Here is a 27,624-nt window from a genome sequence, read left to right on the forward strand (position 1 = left end):
AATTTGCTGCTCGATTGTCTTGTCGACTAGCCTGGCTGTTTCTCGATTGGCAGCCCTTGAGCAGCGCCATAATTCAATTGATTCCTGGCAACATTATACACGAATGGCCATTACGTTCAACGCTGCCAATAATGATGACGACCAGCTGGAGGATGCGAAGGATGCAAAGGAGGATTCAGAGGCGGAGGCGACGGCAAAGGCGAAGGCGTTCACCTGTTATCCTGTTAGCCTCTTTTTCCACTTTTCAATTGCCTGCACTCGGCTTTCAAGGCAAATGAGCTCTACATGATTACGATTTGGTTCAAGTGACTTGCCATTGACGTCACCGTCGAGTGGAAAAAGCGAAGGAGCCAAGAAATGAATGTACACATGTACGGAGGAGATACATATTTTCGCCGGAATAGAAACAGTCAGCCAGTTTGCATAAGGAGCTTGGCCTTGGCCGGGCTCTCCAACCAAAAAAACGAAAAGAGCAGGCCCACAAGGACCCATCTAAAATGGGGGGAATGAGGTAAGCTCGGGGGAAAGGGACTGTCAAAGGCAAACTGATTGCACTGAACCGCAAATTTGCAATTAATTATTTGATTGAAAACGAAAAGAGATTGATTCGATGATGATGTCGGCAAAGTAACCCCTAAAAGAGATTGGGCAAAGTCGGAATAGAGGGTGACTGCCAACCGCCAGGAACCAAACCGAAACACCCTCATCCTGTTCTCTTCCTGTTTGGGGAAACTCAAATAAAACGTTTCGTTTTAATTAATAAATAGCAAAGACAATGGAATCATAATTCGACAAAAGGTTTCATTATTATGCAGTCAGGAAAACACAAACAGAAAGTGCCCCGAAAAACGACGGACTGCAGCAAATTAATCAACTCCTGTCCGGACAGCAGGACATCGGGACATACGGGCAGCGGGACAACCGGACGTCCTACGGACATCAGGTTACGGTCACTGGTCAGTGAGTGCGTCATTTGCATAACGGCAAATGCATTTGCCCGTCGGCCAAAAATGTGTCCGTCTGTCTGTTTGTGTGAAATCATAAATTGCGGCTTAAGTCCTCAAAGTTACGGCCTCTTCCTGGGCTTGACCTTTGACTTCCAACTCATGCGTGCGCTTGTGTGTGTGCGTAAGTTGCCCTTTCACTTTGCGCCGAGTTATGCAAATGAAAACGACGAAAGTTCTTTGTCTTGGGCCTTAAAGTCATTATTTGCCTTATTTGTTATGCATTGAAGTTGTGTCATGTGCAGTGGGCTGGCTCGTCTGCCCTCAAAGAAGTCATAATTACTATTTATAATTCGGGGCCGCAAAACACGCAAAATTCAACCACACGAAATAGTCTTTGTAATTTAGGATCCAGCTGCGGAAATAATACTTTAAGTGGACAGTTGTGGGCCACCGTCGAATGCTCTCGAAGAGCTGACAATCGGCACGTGATGAGCCTGCGAAAACAGCCGTGCTCTCGCAGTCGCTGTCCTGCCGTTGTCCTGTCGTCCGGAGGACTCCAGCCGTGAAACCGTGATTTAAAAATAATTAAACACGTACAGCGAATAACTGTAATTTCCAGTGGCGAAGCGCAGTTTTAAAATTAACATTTTTATTTATTTGAAATCAACGCGTCGGCTCATTGAGCCGACACTCAACTTGTCGCGATTCCTTTCGCCCCAGAGTCCAGTCCTGAAACACATCCGTCCAGCATGCCGACACTCCGATGATTACGATGGGCGGCACGGAATCGGATCAAGTGCCCTTTGGGGCATTGGACAAATCACTAACGGTGGTGGCAATTATTTACATACCCGCATATTCAGCTGGCCAGCGGATTACATTTGTGAATGGCTTTCGAGCGGATTTCCAAGCGAACTGACACCGCAACGATTCGTTCGCTATTTCGATTCATGCAAAGTTTCGCCACAAAACTGGGATTTCCCGGGTGGATCCCCCTCACGGGGTCACAGCCTCTGGAGCTGCCGGAAAAAATGTATTTTTTTTGTCGTCATGAAACACCTAAAAACACTTAATTAACAACATATTAAAGTTGGCAAACAAAAAACATGCTTTTTTTGGTTTGAATGCAAACGTGGTATATTGGAAAATTAAAACAAAAACTAAATCACAATTTTTTAGTTTCATATTCTATGCCAAATATATTGCAGACACTCCAATACATTTTTTTGCCCATGTAGCTTATATTATTTTATATTTTAAATCTCTTCTTTGTTTAAATAAACAGATAGTCTGGGTAAAAATGTAGCTTTATAGGATCAGAATATTTAAAAAAGATATCCAAATAAATGAAATTGAATTTAGAATTATCGAAAAAAAGCCAGACTGGTTGCACTGGTCTCTGGGGAGGGAAGTGCCCAAAGGATTGCTACTTGAATGTCCAACAGGCGTGCAACAGTTTGCTCAACGATCCTGTCCGGCGAGACGGGCATTTTCATTGCCCTGCCTCCGATGCGCCATCCTGCAACCCGCTTCCGCCATCGAATCCCATCGTGGATGCAGTGCTTCCGGAGTGCGCACGGCCATTGTGACCGGCTTAAGCGAAACGGCTTTCATTTACATCAATGCTGCTGCTGTGGCCTCCTACACCGGAAGTGTCTCATTGACCATCCATCCGGCTGCATGCGCTGTCACACCTCACGTCTTTGCCCCGCCCATGTGTGAGGCTTGTTTTAGCCCACTTCCTGCCGCCTTGACTTTGTCCGTCGTCCTTTGTGTGCGTGCTTGTATATATGTGTGTGTGTTTGTGAGTGGGGGGTTGGTCCTGGTCCTCTATTTGTATATGTCTGGCTGGGAGCTCGGTCGCCAGCAACCCACTCCCGTTCGACCAACGCATTAATCCTTGCTTTGATTTAGGAGCAATCAGTGTGAGTTCCCAATGGAGCCCATGCAATGCACATTGTGCCCCTTGCATCGCATTAGGTCGCATCTCTCTCGGCACTCATAAGAGTCCGAGTCCAACATGATGTCCAGCAAATCGAATCAACTCTCTGGGCTCAGCACTGGACTTAATTCGAATCGACAGACAGCAGCCGCAGGTTATCCTTCAGCCACAGAGTGTCCTGGCGTCCTCCTGTCCCCCGACTGGCAGCTGATTTATCTTGCACCAGGCTGATTAAACGATGCTTTGCGGCGGCTTCGGTGTCCCGATTAGCTTATCTTATCACACACTTCAGCAGTAGTTGGATTTACCAACTTTAATATATCAAATTTCGCTTATAACTACCATATTTTTCCTACCATTAGATGGAAAGTGTTGGATATGTTTCTGAAAAATGTCATTATCGCTGACCGTGCAAATAAAATGACTTTTCACTGAGCTCCCCAGTTGGGGGCATGACCATCCCCAGCCGGTCAATCTAAGCAGGTGGCCCGCGGAGCTGTCGCAGCTTGCAGTTGGCGTCATTTCCCCATTGAACGCTCGCTCCTCCGCCCGCAGGGGCTGATTCAGCTGTTTGTCGCGGCCTTTGCGTGTCCTGCCACTTCAGCACGTTTCCCGGCCAATCCATCCAGCTGAGGCTGCCTGACGTGGATAATGCTGCCCCACCAGGAGCTGCCTCACCGTGGCTCTCGGCGGTTGCAGCTCACCATTAAGCACGCCGTTCCTTTGAGCCGGCTGTCCATCACGGAGCACCGCTGCCTGTGATGGGTGTCCAGCCGCTCCGTACACAGAAACTAAAATCAGATACAAGAGCAGGGCGTGCTTTAAAAAACTTCAAACTCTTGTCAGTTCATATTTTCATTCATATCTGATGTTAGAACATAATAGCTAGCTAGGAACGCTTTGTTAAATATATTTCTGCTGCATGAAGAATGCCTCGAATTCCTCTAATGCTGGATTTTGCTTATAGTTCTATTAGACTTTCAAGAATATTGTAGAAATAATTCAATTTATGGTCAAAGTGAATATATGAAAACATTTTCCGTGTAAGAAGAGGGAGTTTTCCAGAAGCCAAAGGCTGGTCGTTGTCCCCAGCTAAACGCAGAGGGGCCGGCATTTGGCATAATGATGGCCACCGGCGGGACTCGGGATGCCGTACTGAGCAGGCTCCTCCGCGGAGCAGCTGCGTCTGGTTTGCTGAGTGCCAATTGCTGTTGACATGCCTTTCATTTTAGGCGACAGTGCTTCCTGCTCAGCCAATTTAGCCCGGATGACCCACAATGGCGCATTTGTCAAGGTGGAATCATTTTGAGGTATCCTGTTAATCCAGCAATCTTCGCTAATTTCTATGCGTCCTTATTTTAATCCTTTGAAGGAGGGGGGTGTAATTTAGACAAAAATAACAAGCATGCTAAGCTTGTTAATCAAATCTCGAATGGCCCTTTTATTTATTGCCGTAGTCCGAAAAAACGCAATTATTATAAATCAAAAGACTTCGTCATTTCAGTATTTATTACAATTTCTAATGTGTCGATAGCATACATTCATATGGTATTAAAACGAAATTAGCATTTAAATTAATTTGGCTTGGCAAAAAAATTTATTATGGTAAAAGGGTCTAAATGACAGGTTGAAATGAAAGTGATGCCAAATGTCATTTGATTCTCAACAATTGCAAGCGATTTATTACCTTACACACTTGTTTTGCATTTTGATTATTGATTATAAATAATTAATTGTGTGAGTAACTGATATTCATAGGTATTTAGATGAACTGCAGGATTCTTTGAAAAAGGATAACATTGAAGTTGGACTTCAGGCGACGTCGTCGTTCTTATGCGATGTCAAAAACTGTGAAATTGTCGTTGGGCAATGAAATATAAATGCCAAATTAAATTGTATTTCGCAAGGACATTTCAGGACATTTTCGCTGGCGGCGTCTTCGCGTCTCTTGCAACGGAAGCGGAAATGATAATGCCATCGACGTGCATCCAAACATTTTGACGTTTTTCCGCCTGGCCGAAAACTCTTTTTGGGGGCGTGGCTGCGAGCCATTCAATCACGGTTGCAGTTGCCCCAGTTGTCTGCGTCACTTTATGCGAGCCAATAAATTTCATCTGGCTATCTGAGAGTATCTGGGCATGGGTATCTCAGTATCTGTACATTGATGGACCTTTGTTTGCCATCGATGTTGCGCCGATGGCTGAATGGCAAAGCTCTTGGCAAGAAAGAGGAGCTTAGCAACCAGTTTGGCGGCTCAAAAGCTCTGGGCATGAGGTAAGCGGAGCGATCGCAGCACGTACCGCTCACAGAATCGAGCGTGAAGACTTGGCGAACGGTCGACAAGCGGACCGAGCAATACACTCCAGTGCCAAACAGAGACAGCCAGAGAGACAGTGAAAGAGAAAGAGAGAGAGGGAGAGAGCAACAAGTTTGCCAGTGGAAATTTTAGTAACGAAATGCAGTGAATAGTCAGTGAATGCAACAAACTGGCTCAAAAGTCGAAATAAAACAAAACAAACTCTCGAAAACAATTCAATACCCCCTCCACTATGAACACCAAGGCCGAGGCAGTGAAACAAAACGCTGAGTGAATCTAGTTAAACATTTAAAATCAAAACCAAAACAGCAACAAGTGAAAGAGCCAGAAGGAGACGGCCAGAGCGGTAGGCCGCGAGTGAGAACGAGACAGCGCACTGAACAGCAGCACTCGAGACTTTCGCATCTGACGATTCGCATTTTGCATGCCGAGAGATACAGCTACGCTGGAGCTACAGATACAGTAGCTAGAGCCTGAGAAAATATCTGCGAAATACCATAATTGTTTGTAGCGCGACTCAGAAATGGAGTACGAGAAAATGTTGTACATGCCAGCAGCCAGTGAGGTAAGTCGCGATAATGTATCTCTGCATCCCTAGCTGCTTGAAAACATAGCTATAGCTATAGAACTACATACGTAGCTGATAGCCGATAACCTTTCGCCCGCCATTATCATCAGGGGCCACTCGTGTCGGAATATAGAGTATCTGTAGCTGTATCTGTCGCTTGGCACATTATGCGCAGTTCGGTGTGGCAGTAAAGTTGCCTCTGCGGCTTTTAATTAGCAGCGCAGCGCATCTCGTGTAGGCGGCAAAAGTATCTTTCGGTCTGCATCTTGCACTTGGCATCCCGCGAATGCGAATGCTGATGCGAATGCGTGTCACTGGGTGAGAGTAGCCCCAGTACCCACTAAGTCAGCCAGTTACATTTGTCTTTAATTACAATAACAGCAACAGCAAAAGCGACAGCATCCAAAGCAACTTTCAAAAGATGCTTTCATTTTGCAAGAAGTGATTCTAAATGATTGTCAACTATGGCACGACAACAAACAGTAGCACAAACGCCGAGTAAGAGCTGCCATGTCGGCCTGAACTGGCATTTCACTCGGAAAGTGCATTCCGATCCAGCAGATACTTTTTGTTGGACCTACTTAAGCTCCATTGGCTATGTACGCAAGTCTTTGACGTTTGTCGCTGCTGCTGCTGCTGCTGCTGATGATGCTGCTGCCAGCATTGCAATAAAAGAAAATACGGAAAATGCCGAGGAAAAAAAACTTGTATTTACCATTTTTGATTGATTTGATGGAAATGTGTCTCCGCGCTTTTCCAATCGCTGACGCTGACACAGAAGCAAGTGGCTTGGAACAGCGCTTAGAAATGCACTGCAAGATTGCAAGATTGCAAGATTGCAAGATTGCCAGTCTGCCTGCAGCGGCAGCCACACTCATCTCTCATTATATTTATGGACATAATAAAATAAATACTACTGCCAACAATTATAAATGCAAGCCGCTTTCGCAGCTCAGCCACACTAAGCCGCGTCGAGACAAGACGAGTTGAGGAAAACTCGACATGACATAAATACTTCAACTTGTCAGGTTTTCTTTCCCTCAGCGCCAGGCCTTTCCATCGAGAATCCATCGAGAGTGGCATTTCTAAGTTCGCCCAGTCAAGGGCCATTTCCAAGCTAGCCAATCCTATTCCATCCTGTCCAGAACGACTGGTTATCAATCAAACCGATTATACAATAATAATCACTTTTTGGGTGTGGCTCCCAACTTGGCCATTGTTGTGGCACATGCACTCAACGAAATTAGCTTTCCCCGTTCCGAATGAGAATTCTATCAGCATTTCACTCGTTTGTACCACGTCCTTTGAGACCCAGACAAATGGTAATTGTTTTCTGTATGTGTCGCATTTTTTTGCAGTGTGTTACTAAAATATTGCCACGGCAGCCTGTGGTTGCGGGTCTTGTCTTGCGGCTTCAGCATTGAATCTCGCCTGGCTTTTATGCAAATTGAAATGAGTTGGCTTCGCAACGTCTTTTATACGGAATAATTGTCAGTGCGTGCAGCGCATAATGAGTGCAGAAGGGATTGGATTCGCAGGGTTCAGTGCCTAGACATAAGCGCATTCCTGCCCAGAATGTGGGTGTGGAATGGGCCCAGAGTCCAGTCTCCCAGCCTGCACTGGACGGCTCGTAAGTGCCACTTGTGCGGTGGGTGTGTGTCTGGATTGTCCATCAGAAGAGTGTCCAAGTAGTAATCGGGCGGGTTAATGTGCGGCATACTGAGAGGTAGAGATCTTCAGACCAGGTCGTCCAAGTGGGAGCTTTAATTAATTTGGTTAGCTGGTTAGTTGCTGGCTTTCCCAGGCCAGCGGACAAGACGACAAGCCGGAACATTCTGGGTCGTTACAGTTGCCAGACACTTGGCATATTAAGCAGGCTGCAAAGAATGCAGCATAATTGAAATGTTGCACCCATTTGAGATATTTATTAACCTTGCTGGCAGCCATTTATCTAGCATGAAATGTCGACAATTAAATGCAATGCAAATAGCGAAGAATGGCAAGCTGCAAGCAGAAAAGCAAGCAGTTTTGCCCCGTCACGAAGTGGCTAAAACCAACACCAAACTGCAAACACACACACACAGATACGGGGACAAAAAGCTAGAGATACAGGGACAAAGATACAGAATAATGAGTGAAACAAACAGAAGGCAGCCAGTCGGGCGATGTAAAAATAAGCAGAAATAAGTCTTGTCTCTTTGACAGCTTAACCCACGCATCCGAGAACTGGTAGATGGTATATGGTAGATTGTACGTGGATGGATACCGCCGGGGGATTTGCCAGAGTATCTCTGTCTCTGTATCCATGTGTGTGCCTATGCTGTTGACAGCGCACTTCAACATGGCCATAGGCCCCTTGGCCCATCAGCCATGGCTATATGCTATATGCTATATGGTATATCCGATCCCGAAGCGCGCGAATAAAGCGAACAATCATTAAACAAACAATTTGACTGAAGGAACAGGGTGGTGAGGAGTTCGGGGTCAGACGGGCTTCGCTTGGCTCGGCTTGGCTTTTGCCAGCTCCATTGCCATAATGCGATTAGAACAGATTACCTGACAATTGTCGCCGACTGGGAGCTGGAAGGCAAGTGAACACCTGAGGTTAGCACCGTGCGGCATTAGCATAGTTTGTTTATTTAGTTCAAAGATACATATAAATTAATTTAAATATCACCTGGCCATAACTCAGCGGCATGTCAGCACTCAAGGCCTCCAAAGCTGCACTTGCAACTGATTATATTATTATTATGGTTTTAATTTTATTTTTTTTTCGTTTTTCACTGGCCACGCTAAGAACGTGTGTACCCTTCACTCCAACCTTTTGTCTGCCTGCGATTCCGATTGCCTCAGATTCAGATACATATTCCGATTCCGAGTGCGATTCTGGGGCTGGAGCTGGGGCTGGGGCCAACCAAGGTCTCCTTTGTCTATGGGCCTGGGCGCGCCCCGTGTAAGATCTGGTTAAATGGTTTTATACTTTATATTTTATATAGATCGGTCGTGAGTTCGCCTTAGGCGTTGGCCAGGCCATTCGTTCCATTTATTGTGGGGCTGTGCGGCTTATAAGGCTGGTACGACAATAAGCTGGCCCGAGTGCTATCTGATCGCAGCTTTTAATAATGCTTTTGTCGTTTTTGTCTTAAAACGTAAACTTGATTTTATTATTAGGCAAAGCCACCACAAGCGCACACAAATAAATATGCCACATTCTTGACAGTGGCTTCGACTTGTTCTAATGAATTTGATTCTGTTTGACTTTGGCTCTGAGCTTGAGTTAGCCACAAAAATCATAAAACTTGTTTTTCTGTTACTTTGTTTTTTGTGTGGCCTCGGCCGGGGCTCGGATGTGTATTTTCAATTTATTACTCTCTCTCCCCGGCACATTGCTCAAATATTATTGTTGCTAATTCGGCTAAGGGTTTTTCAATTTGCTGGCCCTAAAAGGGAAATCAAATCTGCCACTGCCTTTGACAGCGCCTCAAAATGTTTGCTTTTAACATGGTCTTCATATCTTTGATTTCGGATTTCTGATTTCAGATTTCGGATTTCTGATTTCCACATCGCCATCGATGGCTGTGCTCCGATTTGATTTTGTTTTGTCTTTTGTTTGGCCCATTCGGGCGTTTTCTTTTGTTTATGCTGGAAAATGAATTTTTATCAGCCTGCTGGAATTTTAATAAATTCGGCATATTCGATTTATTTGCTCGTCGGCCTGTCTGCCCGCTTGAAATGAGTCAGCTTTGAAGTTATGGCATTTCGGATGCTCGAAATTGCTATAATTTAATTGGAATTCAATTCTTTTGGTGTCGGTGCGTGTCATTCGACATGTGAGTTCCTCCTGACCATCCGATTTGGTTGCATTACTCACTGTTCGTGTTCCTCGATTAGAGTTTTCATCGATTCAAATCGAGTACTGAGTACTAATGTATCCTGTTCGTGGACAGGTGGAAAGTCCAGAACTTATCATATTTCCCTTTCACAACAACACTGTACTAAACGATACGATACGGCACCCACACTCCAAGTCGTATCAATTTGGTGCCATTGTAAATGGCTTTAAAAATAGAATTGCCGGCTAAATGTGTCTACAATGGCGCTGTGGTTTTTCTAAAAATACAATCCGCACCTGACAGCCACTTGGCAGAGCCGTTCCAAATCCTAATTGCTGCCCGAGCCCATTGTTTCCATGTCCCGCCTTTGACACCCAACGCTTGGTGATCGATAACAAGCGAAAAACAAGCCGAAATCAACAATCTTGTGACGTAGATGGGTGCGGGTGCCAATGGTAACTCGGCATATCGATATGGCAGCATATGTATATCGCAGCGATACCGAGATATTCTCGGCCCCGATCCCCTCCAGCTTCGCTGCAAACAAAAGCGTCTATTGACAGCCGCCCCATGTCCGACACGCCAATGAAATATTACCGGTCAAAAGCGTTTGGCCACAAAAAGCCTTTTGTCCGCATCTTTCTCTGCGGCACTGGGAACTCCGATTCTGTCAGAATCGCTGAGTTCTGAGCTGCGAGCTGCGAGCTTGTTTTCTCGGTTTTTGTAGAACGAGATTTAATTAAAATTTACGAGTACACCACATGATTCAGATCGCCGAGGTCTTTGTTGTTTGGAGCGAAGCAGCAGGAAATCCATATACTGGAATAACCCGAGTGATCTAATTCGCCCAGCTGCGAGGATGTGGGTTTGTCTAAGGGTAGGAGAATATGACACAGCGAATAAATCAAAGTCTGAGTACAAAATATGCAAATTCAGTCCGCTTTTATTGGCCCCCCCAATGTTCGAATATTTATTAGCATTATTTTGCATTAACTATTTAGAGAGTCTTTCCCTCGAGCATTAAGTTCCAGACCTATTTTTCGTTTTGAAAATTTATGAGGGTGGTCAGTTAATGGCCATAAAATGTAATGTGAGTGTGGCTTATATTTTCGATCACATTTAGTAGAAGCCGAGTGTAGTAACTAGTTGACATTTTGCAGGCTGTCTGGTCCTTAATGGTCCATAAATGGCCCGTAGCAGCTCAATTTATTATGCAGTTTTTGTACGGCAATCACCATCTTTTTTATGGCCATTCGACTGAGTCATTGACTGCAGCTGCTGAATCATGTCCTAAGTTTTCCTTGGTACTTCGATTCTATGTGACTTCAATCCCAGTTCGGATTCGGGTGAAGTACACGGCTGGGATATCGCTCTAATAATATGCAGATTACGCAAGGTAATCACCGAGTGCTGCGGCGAAATCGAAATGTTTGTGCTGGCAATTAGCGGGCAGGCGAGAAAAGCGAACTGAAATCACTCATACGCCCCGTTGTCGAACAATTAAAACACAGAAATTGTAATAACATCGTGACTAGTTAGAATTATGGCGTCGTCAAGCGCAGCCAATAATATTGCTGCCCACCGCCTCCCCGATATCTGATAGCTGAAAGCACTACTCGGAAAATCCAGTATGAGCTGTTTTTTATAATAATAAGCGCACAGCGCATAGCCATATTGACTATATAGGCCCCTCCTTCCCGGGGCCCCCACACATCTGGCTGCATTGCTTAATGAAAAACCAGTTTCTCGGAGGTAAAAATTGGTAGCGCATTCGGGCCATATTAGCATTGCCTTCTTTTATGACGCTGCCGTGCAAATAAATAAATAAAACTGAAAAAAGGCAAATAAATTCCTAGTCCAGACAGCGGGCTGTGGGAGGGATGGGGTCTGTGAAGCCCAGAGCTCGGAGAACGCTTTGATTTTGATCTAGTCATTGTTTGGCCGCTCGAAAAAGTACACACCCCCTCGTCTAGGGGCCTCTGGGTTTTTTTTCTTCTCGCAGCTGCCTTCTGTGGCGTCACTAGTCGCAAATCGCAACTTGATAAATGAGAAAATCAATGCCACTCCGAGCTTAGTAAGCCTCTTGCTCTTGTCTCGTCGGCTTCGCTTCCAGTGCCGCCATCATCGGTGGATAACTAAGGTTAAGCTCAGTTCCAAACTCACCAGCACTCAGCTCAATCAGAACCGAATCAGTAGCGAATCAGATCCGAAAATTTCCATACCTTGTCAGGTAGGTGCTGCGAGTACGAATTAGAAAGGCGTCCGCACATACGCAAATCCAGATGGAATCGAAGAAATAAAACTAATTAACTTTCATGGGCGTGATAATTAAGACAGGTGGCCGCAATTCCGCATCTCAGATCGCCGGATAATTAGTGAAGTCCCGGCAAGATGGCGCCAGCAAAGTTTTGATTTTCAATTAGCAGCCTGGCCCTCTTTTTTGGGTAACTCTAGTTCTTGCACTTAGAGAAAATAAATCAAATCGCGGGCAATGGGTAAAAACATTTGCAGAGATACATTTCAAAGCAAGATACATTGTTGTAAACCAAACATCTCACACAAAAGATGTAGGATCACTTAAAGATTTTAAAATCCATTTTTTAATACAAAATTAGGATAGCTTATATATATTTGTTACTGTGTATTTATCTTTGGCACCACTTTCTTTCCATCTCTGCAGATGCCTCACAGTCCGCAGCTGAAGCCACATCAGTTCCAGGCCCACACGCCGACGGATCAGTACTCATCCTATGCAGACAACTTCGACCTGTCGCTGCTGCCGCAGGAGTCCGCACCCATTCCCACCACAGTCTTCCAGTACAACGCCCCCCAGATCAAGGTCGAGTGCGCCTGGGACAGCCAGCCCATCCAGCAGCAACAGCAGCCCACTGCGCCCTATACCATCCCCTCCAGCCACCAGCTGATTCCACCGCCCGCCTATCCCCACAGTGCCTATCCCTCTCCGCAATCCAGTCCACTGCAGTCGGAGTTCGCTGCCTATGGACTTGGCAGATTTGGCGGCAGCTACGACAGTCTAAACAGCCCATCGCCCTCGCTGGAGGCGGTTAGCATCAAGCAGGAGCTGCACATCCTGCCACCCTCTCCGCCGGAGTCCAACTGCGAGACGCCATCGCCCAGGTCCTCCTGCGGGGAGAGCATCAAGGCCGAGCCCTTGGATGCGGACATCGAGAGCCTCATCGATCTGAACTCCCTGCTGCAGCAGCAGAGTCTACAAAGTCCACAGAATCAGCAGGACACCAAGCCCGATCACCAGCTGTTGCGGGAGTGCCTCGAGGACACCAGCTTCCAGAAGCGCCACAACCTGAAGCCTCTGGCTCTGGAATCCTTCATCGGAGGCTTGGCCGAAGTGCGCGGCGACTTTGAGCCCGTCATTTCACTGGCCCTGGAACATGCCAAACGAGAGGCGGACGCCATCTGCGCGGAGCTGCAAATATCGCAGGGTGAGTGGGGAGTACCCAAGTCCTTCGAAAAGTATACTGCAACCAGAATGATTTCTGCAGATCCCAATGGCTGGTCGCCCGCCCAGGTACACGCATGGCTCCGATCCACCTTGGCCCAGTTCAGATTGCCGCCGGTGGCCGATTTGGAGCTGCACTTCTGCGAAAACGGAGCGGCTCTGGCATTACTCAGCGAGGAGGAATTCGTGCGCCGACTACCAGAGGTGAGTCCAAAAGTCAATCACAGACTTTATTGAAGAGGTGTCACAGAAATCTCTAGGGTTTTCCAGTTGACTGGCAGAAGTCTTGGAATTCCATTGCTTCTACCGAGTTATAAAGAGGCTTGTGGCTTTGATTTAACTGAATATCAATTATTGGGTAGCCAAAAAATGTATTTTTTGCCTTATAGGTATAATGTGTGAACTGGTTTGATTTAATGGGAGCCACTAGATACATCACATATTATAAGCCGTTTTGTTAACGAAAGTACATTGGAGAGTTTAAAGTTCTAAACTTAAACAACGGGTTTTAAATTGTCAAATCGAAGACAGACGTAAATGCAAATTTTAAGTGGCCCGTTTAATGATAAAATAAATTTTATATTAAACAAGTCACTTTGTCAAATTTCAAAAAAAGATGACACATAAAAAAGATTCCACTCAATGGACACACGGTTTGTTGAAGAAGGTAATTTCAAAATTCCACGAAAATAGAAGAGACCACCATATAGAAATTTCAATGACACCTAGACCTCTGATTGGGAATTGTGTAGAAACATAGGCAGGCCATAAGAAGTGTGACTCAAAATCACACGTATGACTTAACTGGGCGAGTGCCAAAATAGTTGGGCATATTACAAAATCGATCAGCACAAAGCAACGGGCCAATAGCCCATGGCATATAAAACAATAACACAATGCAAATGCCAATAGCAAAGAGCCAATATGCGGAGAGGCCCAATCAATGCGATTGAATTGAATTTCGCGTACGGGTCGAATTGGAATGGAAATGGCTAACAAATAAACAACAAAGCCAACGAAGAGCAAAACAAAACGAAACGATACCAAACGATACGATACGAAAACTAAAACGAAACAAGTTTCGTAACTGGCGTTGACGTCATGGCTGCCAGCCAGAGCGGTTTACAGGCCCATTCGGAATCAGAAATCAGAAAGCAAAACGCAAAACTACAGAGCCAAACGCAAAGCTCAGAGCTCGGTCCTCAAAATCAAAAACTTGAAACCTGTTGCCAGCAATTAGGCAGAGCTGGCGGCTGGGCATCTATCTAAACTACTCCACATCCACACAACCCATTCCCATTACCATCCAGCGAGCATGTGCTCTCGGCTCGTCGAGAGTTTTGCCAAAAATATATCAATGATTACATTCGCCTAGGCTCGTTAGGTGCTGCTTTTGCTTTTGCCGCTGCTTGGGCTTTGGCAACCGAAGAGAGTGCAGCGAGAAAGGCAGAAAACAAAAGACTTAGGCGACGAACGCGCACGACTACGAAATCGGAGAGCAGTCTGTCGCCAAAGAAACCAAAATTAGTAACCGTGGTCATGGCTGTAAAGGTGAAAGAATGTGTGAAGGTTGTTTGGTGAAACTGCAGCACTTGGACGGATGATTACGAGCCATCGTCGCGGCTCAGATGATTGTGCGAGGGAGGGGGAGGGGGAGGGGGTAAAAGAGGGGCACGAGCGGGACTGGCAGCACTCGAACTGAGCCAACGACCAGCAACGACATTGCACGGTGAAAGTAAGTCGTCGCCGTTGTCTCTGGTTGTTGCTGCCACTTCATACTATGAGCACCCATACTTCTTCTGTTGCTGCTGTCGGTGCAGCTTTTGCACCATGGAGACTGCACATAATTTATGCACTTGGATAGCCCAAGAATTTCCAATTGATATGCCGTCTAGATTGCGATCTGGCCAAGGATTAAGGCTCTGTACCCATTCGAAATGTCTCACTTTCGCCTCTCTTTTGCAGAGCGGCAGCACGCTGCACGCCCAGCTGGAAATTTGGAAGATGGCCTACGCCGACCAGCCCGCTCATCAGCAGCATTCCCAGCAGTCTGCGAGCACTGATCTCTGGCCAGCCAGCTATGCGATGCCCAATTTGGACCTGGACTACAACGAGGACAGCGAAGGTGAGTTCGATCAGCAGAAGACTATTTGCATAGACTTCAAATTGATTTGATCTTGGAAGTTTGACTAACTCGAATGTACCTCTTCCACAGATGACGACGACATGGAAGCAGATGCACAAGTGGCACCTCTGAACGGCAGTTCCACTTCACCGCCCGCTACCAACGCTTCCAACGGCGGTACGGCCACAGTTAAACGACCGAATGGCGGGCGGACCGGCGGCGGAGGCTCCCACATTCACCTGTGGCAGTTCCTCAAGGAGCTGCTGGCTTCGCCCCAGGTGAACGGCACGGCCATCCGGTGGATCGACCGCAGCAAGGGCATCTTCAAGATCGAGGACTCGGTGAGGGTGGCCAAGCTATGGGGTCGGCGCAAGAACCGACCGGCGATGAACTACGACAAGTTGTCCCGCTCCATCCGGCAGTACTACAAGAAGGGAATCATGAAGAAGACGGAGAGGTCACAGCGGCTGGTCTACCAGTTCTGCCATCCCTACAGTCAGTAGTTTAGGTTACAGGCCAGTTATTTATTGCTAGTTGTAAGTGGCACACCTGACCGACCCACCTGATCCAAGATCCCAGATCCGATCCGATCCGATCCAATCGATCCGCTGACTATTCTCGACTAGCCTTGTGGGCCTAGCGAGCATTAGTTTTAGTCCTTGTACATAACCACTCACAATCTTGTTAGGCACGAAGGTAAGTTCGTGCATCGATTAAGTTTGGCCCTAGACTAAGGTAAAATCCGCGTCCGCTGGCGAAGGTAAGTTCGCCGTGGCAGGGTTTTAAGTGACCCCCAGTTTCACCGCAATCGATCGTAGATCTAACTCTGATCCCGCACTGCAGCTGGTCATTCGGCTGCATCTGCGCATGTTTGACTTACCGGCGACATCTTTATTCAACTGCTGCCTGTCCACGCGAAGGATAATGACTCAACAGGAGGATGTCCGGTGACTGGAGTGCATCCTGGAGCTGGACCGCCATTAGTAGTCCGAGGCGAAATTGGCTTGAAGGTCTCAGTGTCCAGAGCACTCAAAGCAAACAGTCACAATTGATGGACTAACCTGACTTGAGCATCCTTCGCTGGCAGCATGAAGGTGTCGAGGTAATTTTAGGAACCATATATCTATGATATATCAAAAGTAAGTTCTATGAACAACTTAATAAGCGAACAAATGTTAAATAGTAGTTGTAAGGCGATTAAGGCTCGACTAGCCGTAGGTTTCCTTGAAAGTTTTTTCTCTTCCGCTCAACAAAAAAAAAAAGTTAAAAATCTTTCGACCTCGTCCGATTATGCTATATATCTCATAACTTTATCAATTATTTATTCTTTACCGGGTGGCGGTTCAATTTAGACGTATTTCGTTTCAACTTATTTTGATTATACGCAATTAGCATAATTCGTGCATAATTTTCTCTAGTTTCGTTTATGTGACGGGTAGCGAGTTTAAGTTAATTTTAATATTTATTCGCTGGCCCAGCCGAGCGGTGAAATTATGGAAAGTCAATTAGTTTTGCTGCTATTTGCATTAGCATTAATGCAGGCGCTTTAATTGAATAATGCAACGGCCAATTGGCTGCTTGGCTTATTTTGTTAACCAAATAGAACAGTTACCGTTTATAAAAATATTTATACGCATATTCCACACCTAATTAGGACATTGCCACCAGCCGCCTGCCTGGCAACTAGATTTATGCACTTTACACTTTTTACGACACACCAATTATTTATTTATTTATTCAACTAACATATTGTCATGCTACACTATCCGATACGATAACGAAATAAAAATCACTGCAAAAAAACAATCGCCAATTACGCCTATATTTACACTAAATCAGTGCGGGGACTTCGCAGCGATGCTCTGCAACTGAAATGGAAATTAAAATTGAAACTGAAACTAGAATGGAAATGGAAACTGAAACCCATGGCATTTTTGCAGTAATCGGAGGCGCTGCCCTTGTGCAGCCAGCAAAACATTTTAGATTGCCCTGTCTGTCAGTCAGTTGCTCACTGCATTCGTGTGTGACCGATGCGATTTTCAATCAGCGAAAACTATTCCGCGCCGGGGAAAATCATCGATGTTTTCCGAGAATAGATACACCTCCGTTCGAATGCATGCCAAATCGGGATGCGGATTATCGTGGCCCCATATTAAGTCGCCAGCGGTGCTGCCGATGCCTTTGCCGAGATTAATTTAATGCGCCCGAATGGGTTTATCGTCTTTGTTGTCCCGCAACTCCAGTGCCATCTCCTTCTTCATTTAAATACTAAATCGCATTAAGTGCCATCAAGTGGAAAATTCCCAAAAGCAATAAATTCATTCCATCCATTCCCTCGGCAGCCAGCCCGCTCTCACTTTTCGAGTGAAAGCTGCGCGCTCTCGACAATATTTGCATTATCCCGGCGATGGGCGAGCTGTTTATCCTGAGCCGGCAGAAGGCGGAAGGCAGCCGGCTGCCTTGGCTTTCTCTTTGTCTTTCGGGTGTTGAGTTTGGGCCTGAGCCCGAGCCTGGGCCTTATCCTGGTCCTCATCATATTTCCACCGCCTTGGCATACCCATCTAGCCAGCGACAAAAACTACAAAGACAAATATTTAATTGAATTAGTGCAGCAAGCGTTAAGCTGACGCAGACATTGTGCAAGGACACGCCCATGCCGAGTCTTAAATTTGAATTTCGAGTTTGATTCATCAACAGGTTCGTTACCGCTCGCAGGCTTAAGATATGCGGCAAATTGGGATTTGGCCCGCCTTCCTGCCGTAAACGTTATCCTTCCTTGCTTCCTTCCTCCCCATTTTCTTCAGCTGCTCACTTGGCCAACCATTCTTATGTTAATTTGTCAATTCCAGAAGGCCCAGGACCTGCCTTTCAGACACCCATCCACCTACCCAGCCAGCCAGCCATTTTCTACATATTTTGATAATTACGACTCGGCTGTCAATTGACCCGGCCCCGCCCAGTTAGTTAGCCCTTTTTTAAGCCTCGGCCCTTTTGAGCCCGTCAATTTGCCGTTTAAAAATAGCCAACAGCCCGGAGGACCAGCCCCAAAATCCTGGGCTCGTAAACGGAGACATTTTGCGCGCATTGTTGAGCTCGGGGCTCGAGTTTTCCGACGGCACCTTTAATTAGCATAATTGGTGACATTGAAGCGGGACGCGGGCGGCGCCATCAAAGCATTATGAATGTGCTCAAAAGCCAAGCCGCAGTGGCACAGAAATATTCGCTGCTAATTAAATGTCGGGCCTAATCAATTATGAACTCAACCCCCATTCCGCTGGCCAGCGAGTGGGAAAAACTGCGAGGCAGATGAGCAGCCGAAACGGAAAAGGAAATGCCCAAGTTAAGGTTTAAATTTTACATTAGACTAATTCAGGACGTAAATTGCCGGGTGTCTGGGCTGCATACCAAAGTCCAAGGACCCTCATGCTCAGCCCCGCACTCGGGTAAGTGAAAATTCAATTTAAATTGATGTCGACTGGCTTGGGAAGGAGTGGATCTGCCATTTAAGTTAAGTACCTTGGCCACATACTCACCCACCCACCAGCTCACCATCTCGCCAGCTCGCACGTGGCGAAGGTAAAATGGCTAACAAGTGGCCGGGCATTTGGGTCCTGTGGCCACAGGACTGCCCATGACTGCGAAATCAGCGTCGGCAGCCGCCATTCGCCAGCCGCCAAAACAGCAACATTTTTAAAAATTCATAAAAAGGCCATAGTCAGAGGCAGACACCGAGTTGAGCCACCACCTTTGGTGTTCGGTGTCCGTTTGGTTGCGGTTGTGTTGTTGTTGCCGGGCACCTTCATTTTTCAAGTGTGTTTCAATTTTGCACTTGCCACCCCAAGGAAGCCCACCTTCGTGGCCACCGCCTGTCGGTGGTAATGAAATTACAATTTTTATAGGCCGGGCCATGAAAAATAAATGAGACTTAAGCACATTGCCAGGCACTGACTAAACTGTTTGCCCAGGCTGGCCACGACGGTAGCTCGATACATATTCGTGGGCCATTCAACAAGTCCATCCGCATCCGCATCCGCATCTGAAACCGCTTGTGCCCTTCGAGGCCTACGCACGGACATAAATATCCTGGCTCGAATGGGCAGCGGCAATCCCAGTTCGGATCAAACGAAAACTAAAGTCGGAACCTTTTTCTGGGTCGGAGGTATCTCTGCAGCCCGGTGAGTGGCCCGTGCCCAGACTGGGTTGAATTTCAATTAACTTAAAAAAGTTTTTCAGCTCGCCAAGGAAAATCGTTTTCGGTGGGTCCTGGCGATCCTGGTCCCTTTTAACAATTTCCCTGCTCTCCACTCAAGCGAAATTTATGCTGCGAGCAAATCGTTGCCTACTTTGAGGTGCAAGCCAATCGAGAGCTGCGGCCGCATTTAGTTTAGTTAAGTGCATTTGATTTGGCATCCAAATGCCCTGGGGGCGGGTTAGCAGCATGGAATTGCAATTTATTGAATTATCCGGGCGAGCAAGGAAGTGGGCGAGCGAGGTGCCAGGGACAATAATCGCATTATGCGGCCAGGGCAGTTCATTACGCACACACTGGCATATTTGGACACTGGTCAAGTGGGCCGATGACCCCGATTCGCCATCGCATTTTGGGCACAACGAATTCCTTTCGTGGTCCCGGACACGTCGCAATGTTGGGCGTTTTTAATTAGTTGTGTCGCCTGGCTGTTCCGATTCGAACTCACCCGGCATTTAATTTAATCACGCGCTATGTGCTATATATGCCATATATGTTATGTGCTGTATGCTGTACACCGTATACACTGTATGCGTCAAATATTTGAGAAGTGGAAATTGCGTATGCGCCATGTGGGCCGGCAAAGGACTGAGAGGCTGGGAACTCATTGTCTGACGACCTCGGCTCCTGCGGGATCCTGCCGCCCGTCGCCCGCCGCCCTTTGGCTGGCTGGCTGGCTGGCAAATGTGTTGACGCATTTTACAATACACACTGGGACCAACATGGTGTGTGCGTAATTATGAATTCCATAATCATTTCGTTAATATGCGCAGCACGCAGGATAAATTGCAGCCAAGGCAAGCAACTGGCGAAGGCCTCCGGAGTCGCAGGCGCGCTTATCCTGCGGGGAATTAAAAATAATTTGGGTCGTTTTGGTGTTATGTACCCCATTTCCCCCGCCCTTACCCCATTCGCAATACCCATTCCCAGGACCCCTGCTCCTCGAGCATCTGCCGTTTGTTGTTTGCCATTTGGCGTTTTGGCATGGCAGGTGTTTGCCTGCCTTGCTCTGCTCCCCGGTGCGCGTGTGTTGATTATGGCTTAATTTTTAGTAATTATATTAACATGATTAAATTTGTTTTGATTTCGCTGCCTCTGCGGGGTGATAAAAATTAGGCAAACTGCCCTACCGCGGGGCGATCAAATAGAATTAACCGATATTGGAAATTCAGTTGAAGCCTAATTAGCCCGAGTAATCCAATATTGGCCTGTGAGCACAGCGGTCGGCATTAGTAGAGAAATATTTGGCTTCCGACGGGCATTCCCAATACCAACATACAATGCAAATTCACCGGAGAATCACCCGGGGAAATTATTTTAATAAACCAACGCCGCTTTCCTCTGGCCCGTGGAATATGTGTTCTATGCTCCGATGTTGCAGGGTGTGGGCGTTCGTGCTTTGTTATTAATTAAAAACGCACATGTGAAACTCATTAAGTGCGCACAATTCGCAAATTCATTTTTATTTTTATTGACTCGCCCGTTCCCGCGATTATGCCAAGTAGCTAGCGGTGTGTTCCCGCCCATTAAGGAACAGCCAGCGGCCAATAGACGATGACAGGGGTTTTGGGGGCGCTTGCCGCTCCAATGGCAGTTGAATTAAAAATAAATCTGAAATTATGCAATTAAATGCGCACGTTCCGCAACCAAAACGCTGAACACAAAGAAACACAAACGTTTGGCAATAAAAACGTCACATAGAACAAAAAGCTGTTTAAAGTTATTTTGCGACAGAATTTAAATTTTATACCTTCTATCGGGAAAAACTCAACTCAACATGTCATTTAAGCTGGTCTCCGCGCTCATCAGTCGTTTCTTTCCATGAGCTTATTTTAATTTGATTTATTTCAAAAGGACGCTGCACTTATTCCATTTTGTCATATATACTGCCGTCTTTTATAAACACGTTTTGTGTCCACATGGTAAACGACAGGGCAATAAGGTAATGGCGCTGGGCGGCAAATGGCTTAACGTGCATTAATTCCTTTGAAACGCAAGGTAGCGTGCCAAAGGATTGGCCAAAGGGTTGGACTGCTGGGAAGCAGGTGCCAAGGCAACTTCATCGCTCCACCGACCAGGTAGTTAGTGGCTTGCATGTGGGTGGTGGACGGTTGGGGACTGGGGATTGGGTGGTGTCAGCGGGTGGCAGTTTCCGTGACAACTACCTGCGATTCGCGCGACTGAAATGCAGCCGGGGGGAAATTCGCAATATTTTCGAATTACCGGAAAGTATGCAAGCAAAAAAAAAAAAGAAACGAAGAAAATAAATGGAAAAACGAGTGGAAATGGCTAAGGAATGAGCAGGAATCGCTGCTGCCGAGTATCATAAGTTGGCTGAACTTTGCGCAAGTCGATGACTTGTGCTCTGTAATTGCGACCAGTGGGTCCTTGCAGGACTTTTCAGCCAACAGCTTCTTGCAGTTGTCGTTGTCATATTGGCGCATTGCTTTGTGCTGCTGCGCTTTTGTGTGTGCCTTTGATGCACTAAAAGAAATACATAGTTAAAAGCACAGATAAGATAAAAGCGATTGATGAATTCATTTCCTTTGACACTGCGCACTAAATGGTGCATCTTATGGAACTAATAATCATGCGTTGCATACAACTACCTATTCTTTGCATACCAGTTGATTCCTTATGCATTTCTCTGGATGTAAGATACATTCTCGCATGATATTCCATCGATCACCAGATGCGATCGGATTTCTTTCGGTGTGCATTGGCTGCCCCTGCTGCAGTTCGTTATAGCATACGCAACTCATAAATAACGCGAGGGGTCGCGAAAGGGCGCGTCGCTGCTTTTGCAAGGGGGTAAGGGGTGGGTTTTGGCCACTTCGAGGCAAGCCAAGCCACGTACTTGCACTTTTGCCACTTTTCTACTTACTTGCCGAAGTCGGTGTGTATGCAATCGGGTATGTGTGTGTGTGTGCGTGTGCGCGTGTGTGTGGCACTTCAACTCTAATATAAAGTTTGCACTCGAAATGTGCTGCCAGCACTTTTTGGTATTACGCAAAGTTTTCGCAACCTCCCGCGGGGCAGCTGCGTGAGAGGTGGGCCAATGGGATGTGGCACGGATACGGAGCACAGAGTACGGAACACGGGTTACGGGCTTTCCAGGCTAGGGGCTAGGGGTTACGGGTTACGGGTTACGGGATGCCAGCTAGCTGATTCCGACGGAGAGCGAGAAAAAATTAAATTGCTCGCAATTTGCACAGTTCAATGCGCTTTAGCTAAGAGAATTCTCGCACAGATTTTCATAACTTAGAGATGTGCAGTCAATGTCTTTGAAATTCCATGGAAAGTTGTGGCAGGCGACGCTTGTCATGTGAGTGGGTGGCTGCCTGGGCAGGTGTATAGTCTAGTACAGGTGTACATACCTGCGCTGGAGCGCAAGGACACCTGTGCAGAGTTGTAAACTAACGCAATGACAAACGCAATCACAATAAGAAATTTCACAGTTAGTTAAGTTTGCCTTGTTGCGGGGGAACTGCTTTTGTTTCGTTTTTCTCCGTTCGGCTGGCATTTTCACCTGGAAATTTATGCTCCAGCATAGTAATATATATACTTTTGGTGTGCGGGACGTGGCGCCTTTGTGCGCTCCACAAATGTGCATAAATAAATCCCACAATTTCTCCGCTGCTCCACGCAATTACAAAACATTTTCGGCTGCCTTCAAGTCCTGAGAAATTATCATTAAGACGAGCAGAAGACACCGCCTTCATTCTCGCAAAAAGGCCAATAAATGGCGACCAATGCGAAAGTTAATAAAAAGAAAGTTCAATAAAATCGAAAAGGGTGCTGATTTCGATGCCATGGGAACTGGGAAAGGGCCGAACGACCCTCATCATAGTTCATTAAATGCGCAAAGGAATAAAAAAAAACGAAATTCTCCAAAAAATATTCCATAAAATGCGTCCCATGCCCGCCCATTCCGGCCAAGGGGGCGTGGCTCGGGCCCACACGCACATAAAAGTATTTATATTGTCTACTGTCTGCTGTGTGTATTGCATTAAAGCGAAAGCAAAAGCAAATGCGAAAAGCGGGCATAAATAAATTTTGTTTTATGCGTCAATAATGATGAAGTTATTACGACTCTATTAGAAGGCAGCCGAACTTCCAGGCCACATCCTTTCCCTGTCCCTGCCCCTGTCCCTGCCCCCGAAATGGCTGCATTAAAAAAGTTTACAAAAAGTCAGGGCCACAGGGCGCAGGACACACTCACCTCTGGAATTTCCGGATATATATACCATACATACTTGTGTATTAACCGCAACCTCGGCGCCCCCTTCCGCGCCCTTTGTCCAACCCACTTAAGCGACGCCGAAACTTTTTTATTAAACCGTGCAGTCCGGCTAATAGATGAAATGAGATGAGATGAGATGAGGGCCGGGCCGGAATACTGGGATACGGATACCTAGGCCCTGGGACCGGGTCGCCGTATCCGAAATGGCCGCTCGGCTGCGCTTAATAAAATTTATGATTTCGACGCACGGCTTTGACAGTTCAAATTAAAATGGGTGCGGCCCTCGAGCGCCGGAGAATCCAGCAGGCAGCAGCCAGGTGGGGACACCCCACATCGATCGCGGGGATGAGCCTGGGCATACCGGAGGCCACTTGATGGCCAAGAAAGTGGAAAGCCAAAAGTTAAATACAAAGTTGGAGCGCACAAATTGATAATGCCGAACCCCTTAGTCCCTCATCGCAACGCCGAGATACTCGTACATAATGCAAAAACTGACATGGCAGCCGCACAATATGAAAGATTATGGCATGCAGCGCTAGCAGCGCGGAACGAACTGCCGGGCAGGGTAGTGGATTACGGGGTGGCGGTGGGTAGCCGCATCCGGAAACGGCCAAGACGAGGACGACTTGGGGCGGAAGCGCCGCTGCCATCAAATCATTTTGCAAGCGGAAAATGGCGCTTGACAACGTACTTCAGCCCCCGACGAGTCATTGTTGTTTGCCATCGGGGCATGGCCAGAATTTGCGGCGCTCTATAAAAAATTGCAAACATTTCCAGGCAAATCAGAGGAAAAACTCCACTCGCAAAGTTGCGACTTTCGAATTACCTTGCATTGGATTTACGACTTAGCTGGTGGTTTCTTGGCATTCCTCACTTCCATTTATCGAGTGAGAAAGTTTTTCAAATGTATTTATACTTTATGTTCTAATTGGTGATTGCTTAAACTCATTTTCAAGAACTAAATACTTGTCTCGTGGTCAGAGACGGACAAGGAATACCTTAAACATTTTCCGAATTATTTGCTCGAAATGAGATAATTTTCCAGGATACTTGCAGCCCGCAAATGTTGAACATCAAATCGTAGCGTGGCGCAGTGGAAACTCTGAAAAATGACTTGGCCAAGATGGGCGGGGGAAGAACATAATCAGCAGGGACATGGACATCGACATGACTGGCCGTCCGGGCGGAACTCGCCACTGACCAGCGGGCCACGTTTCGTTGCGCTTACTTATTTTATAAAAATTTCTGGTCTTCATTCTTTTTGCCCGATGGTCTCCTCTTGTTGGCTCTTCCATTCAGCACGTTCCTCTGTTTGACTTTCATAAACTTTTAACGACTTTTGCCTTTGCCGCCAAGGCTTACATGTGGCAGCAGCGAGCGGAGTCGAGCTGAGAAAAATTGTTGGGAAACTTTCCACTTATACCTATTTGTTTGCAAGTAATTTTGCCGCTCCTCCATCCGCCGTCAGGCCGTCATCGCTATCATGGCCATCATGGCCATCATTGGCCAGCAGCCCAGCACGCTTCATTTGCCGCCTTCCTGCCGCTCCATTGATCGACTTGAGGTGCATCCAATCCGCACAGTCAAGTCCATGTCCATTCCGGTGCTAAATGCCGGGCTAATCTGCAGCTGTGACTCGGATCGAATCGAATGCTACTCAAGCAGCCGAGTATTCAAATTAAATCCGACACAGATTCCGAGCCGACGACATAAGAGGATGCCGGAGGAAAAGCCTCTGTGGTTGCACATTCATCATGCATTTATTTGCTTTCCCCCATCTTGCAACAGCCTCCGCATATTGGTTTATTTTGGTCTTGTTTCTGTGGCAGTAGTATTACACTGCGAAATGCAAAATATCTAAAAGCCTACTTAAAAGTGAAGCACAAAAATGTATCTCGTGTGTGTTATCAGATACTTCATTATATAAAAATCTAATCTTGTGTTTTAATTGGATGGTGTAACCATATTTATTTCAGTTGTATTTTACAATTAGGTGTAATACCTTGACCCATATGCCATGTTTCCAGGGAAACGCCCGGATTTAGCCTACAATTTGTTGCATATCCAGAGCCCATCCTGCGGCAGTCGATCTGCTGCTCACCCAATGACCCCAATCCGTTCGAGCCTCGAATGTGTGACAACATGGAGCGCAGCCGTGGTCCTGGCAATTAGTCAGTGCCGGCGGCACATTGCCCATCCAATGCAAGGCAATCCTCTTGAAATCCGCTCCGCTCCCGTCCGCTTGGACGACCGTTGGCCAGTGGCCACAAATTAAATCATATAAATGCACAATTATTTAATGTCAGGGCGGAAGAATCGGGAACGCAACAATAAATTAACATTTGTTGTCGACCCGGTCGGAGCTGCGGCCAAGTAACAGTTTCATTGAAAATACGCGTAAAATAAATGTAAATTAAAATACATAATTTATGTGTTTTTTGCAATTATTTACAAACCGACACATTAAAATGGGCAGCGAGATAATGCAAATGGTGAGTGGGTATGAGTGGGGTGTGGTGTGGTGCTATGTGGTTGCCGCTGGGGAAGGTCATTCGGTGGGCGGCGATTACAGAGGGGTGGGCAGCAGTCAATTGCTCATTTGGTTTTGGCAGCACGCAGCTGCTGGCCGCAACAATGAACTCCCCGCGGACCAATGAATGCGTAATGGCCACGCGCGAGTATGCATGCGTGTGTGTGTGGTGGTTTTAGCCCGGTCGCTAATTGTGCGTGTGTGCGTGCGCGTGTGTGTTTGGGCCAGAAGCGCCTTATCGAGTCCGCCAAGCGAGTGTCAGGTCTCAACTGAAAGTAGCTTATCGTATGCCCAGCTGACCCCTTTGGCGCTTCGCCGCTGATAATTATATAAATTAAATGGCGGCCCGACCCTTCTGGAATTACAAACATGGCCACATGGCCGCCACCCGGTAACCCGCTAGTTTGGTGGCTCGGGTAACTCAATCGAAATGTCAAAGTCGCATGGCCTGCACAAAGGTGGCAAGTGCATAAATAAATTCTACTTAAAGCGCCCAGGTGAAATAACAGCAATAAGGCAATCTGTGACAAACACTCGCGGTGGTTTTAGCAATTGAGCGATATGGTGGTGCAACATTGCTGGCGGTGGTGCAGTGCCAAGCGCAATCCCAATCCCAAACCCAGTTCCGAGTTACTGTAACTCGAGCTTAGCAGCTCATGAATATCGTGCTCATGCAAACGGGTAACGAGCTGTCAGAGATTAAGTTGCAAGCGTTATTTTTTATTATATTTAGCGGACGAGGGGAGTTGCAAGTGGGTGCAGATAAGGGGCAAAACACAGCGCGGGCAACAGGAAAAGCAAGAAAAAGCAACATTTTGCATATGGTTAAGGGGTCGCCTGCTTGGCTTGGTCAGGGGATTCAAGGGGGAGGGGGTGGGTGTTGCCAACCAGCCAAGGCAAAAATCGTTTTGACCAGCTCACTGGCAAACAAACAAGCCGGCGTGCAAAAAAAGGACCCTCTTTCGGAACAGGCGAAAGGCAGATGAGAAAGCGCAGCAAGCCGAAACGAACACTTTTTGCCGCAGCACCGATCGGCGGGGGATTGGGATTGGGATTGGGATTGGGATGCAGCTGGGCGGACTTAAGGCGGGTCAGCACTATCCACCCACCACCCACTTAGCACCCACTTGCCACCCACTCAACCCTGAGGACACAGTTGCAAGCGAATTTATGCGCTTTGTTAAACAGCAACAGCAGCAGCGGCGGCAAAAGAAAAAATATGGCAAAACGAGAAACAAGCAATTCCCGCGTTGCCTTCGATGCCAAAAGGGGGCGTGGCAGTGGGGAGATAGAGAGGTATAGGTCTGCATAAATAACACTGTGCCCCGCCCTTGGATACTCAGCCCCGCTGCCCCACCCATTCGCTATATACTATACAAATGAAAATCGTGT

At 46.8% G+C, this 27,624-nt stretch overlaps 1 protein-coding gene across 3 annotated transcripts; it reads left to right on the plus strand.

Moving 5' to 3' along the window:
• The first annotated feature begins 5,162 nt into the window (after positions 1–5,162).
• Positions 5,163–17,016, plus strand: LOC6729879 (DNA-binding protein D-ETS-4). Of its 3 annotated transcripts, none has more exons than XM_002105146.3 (5): positions 5,163–5,771; positions 12,288–13,068; positions 13,129–13,289; positions 15,051–15,210; positions 15,301–17,016. In XM_002105146.3, exons 1-5 carry the CDS (start codon positions 5,730–5,732, stop codon positions 15,711–15,713), a joined length of 1,557 nt encoding a protein of 518 aa, XP_002105182.2. In that variant the 5' UTR covers positions 5,163–5,729; the 3' UTR covers positions 15,714–17,016. The 3 variants fall into 3 exon arrangements, with proteins under 3 accessions (XP_002105182.2, XP_016036644.1, XP_016036643.1); XM_016177687.3 differs by lacking the exon at positions 5,163–5,771 and adding an exon at positions 11,681–11,747; XM_016177686.3 differs by lacking the exon at positions 5,163–5,771 and adding an exon at positions 11,707–11,837.
• Positions 17,017–27,624: the final 10,608 nt, after the last annotated feature.

The sequence above is a fragment of the Drosophila simulans genome, chromosome 3R (assembly GCF_016746395.2).
Source record: "Drosophila simulans strain w501 chromosome 3R, Prin_Dsim_3.1, whole genome shotgun sequence".
In the NCBI taxonomy this organism is placed as follows: domain Eukaryota; kingdom Metazoa; phylum Arthropoda; class Insecta; order Diptera; family Drosophilidae; genus Drosophila; species Drosophila simulans.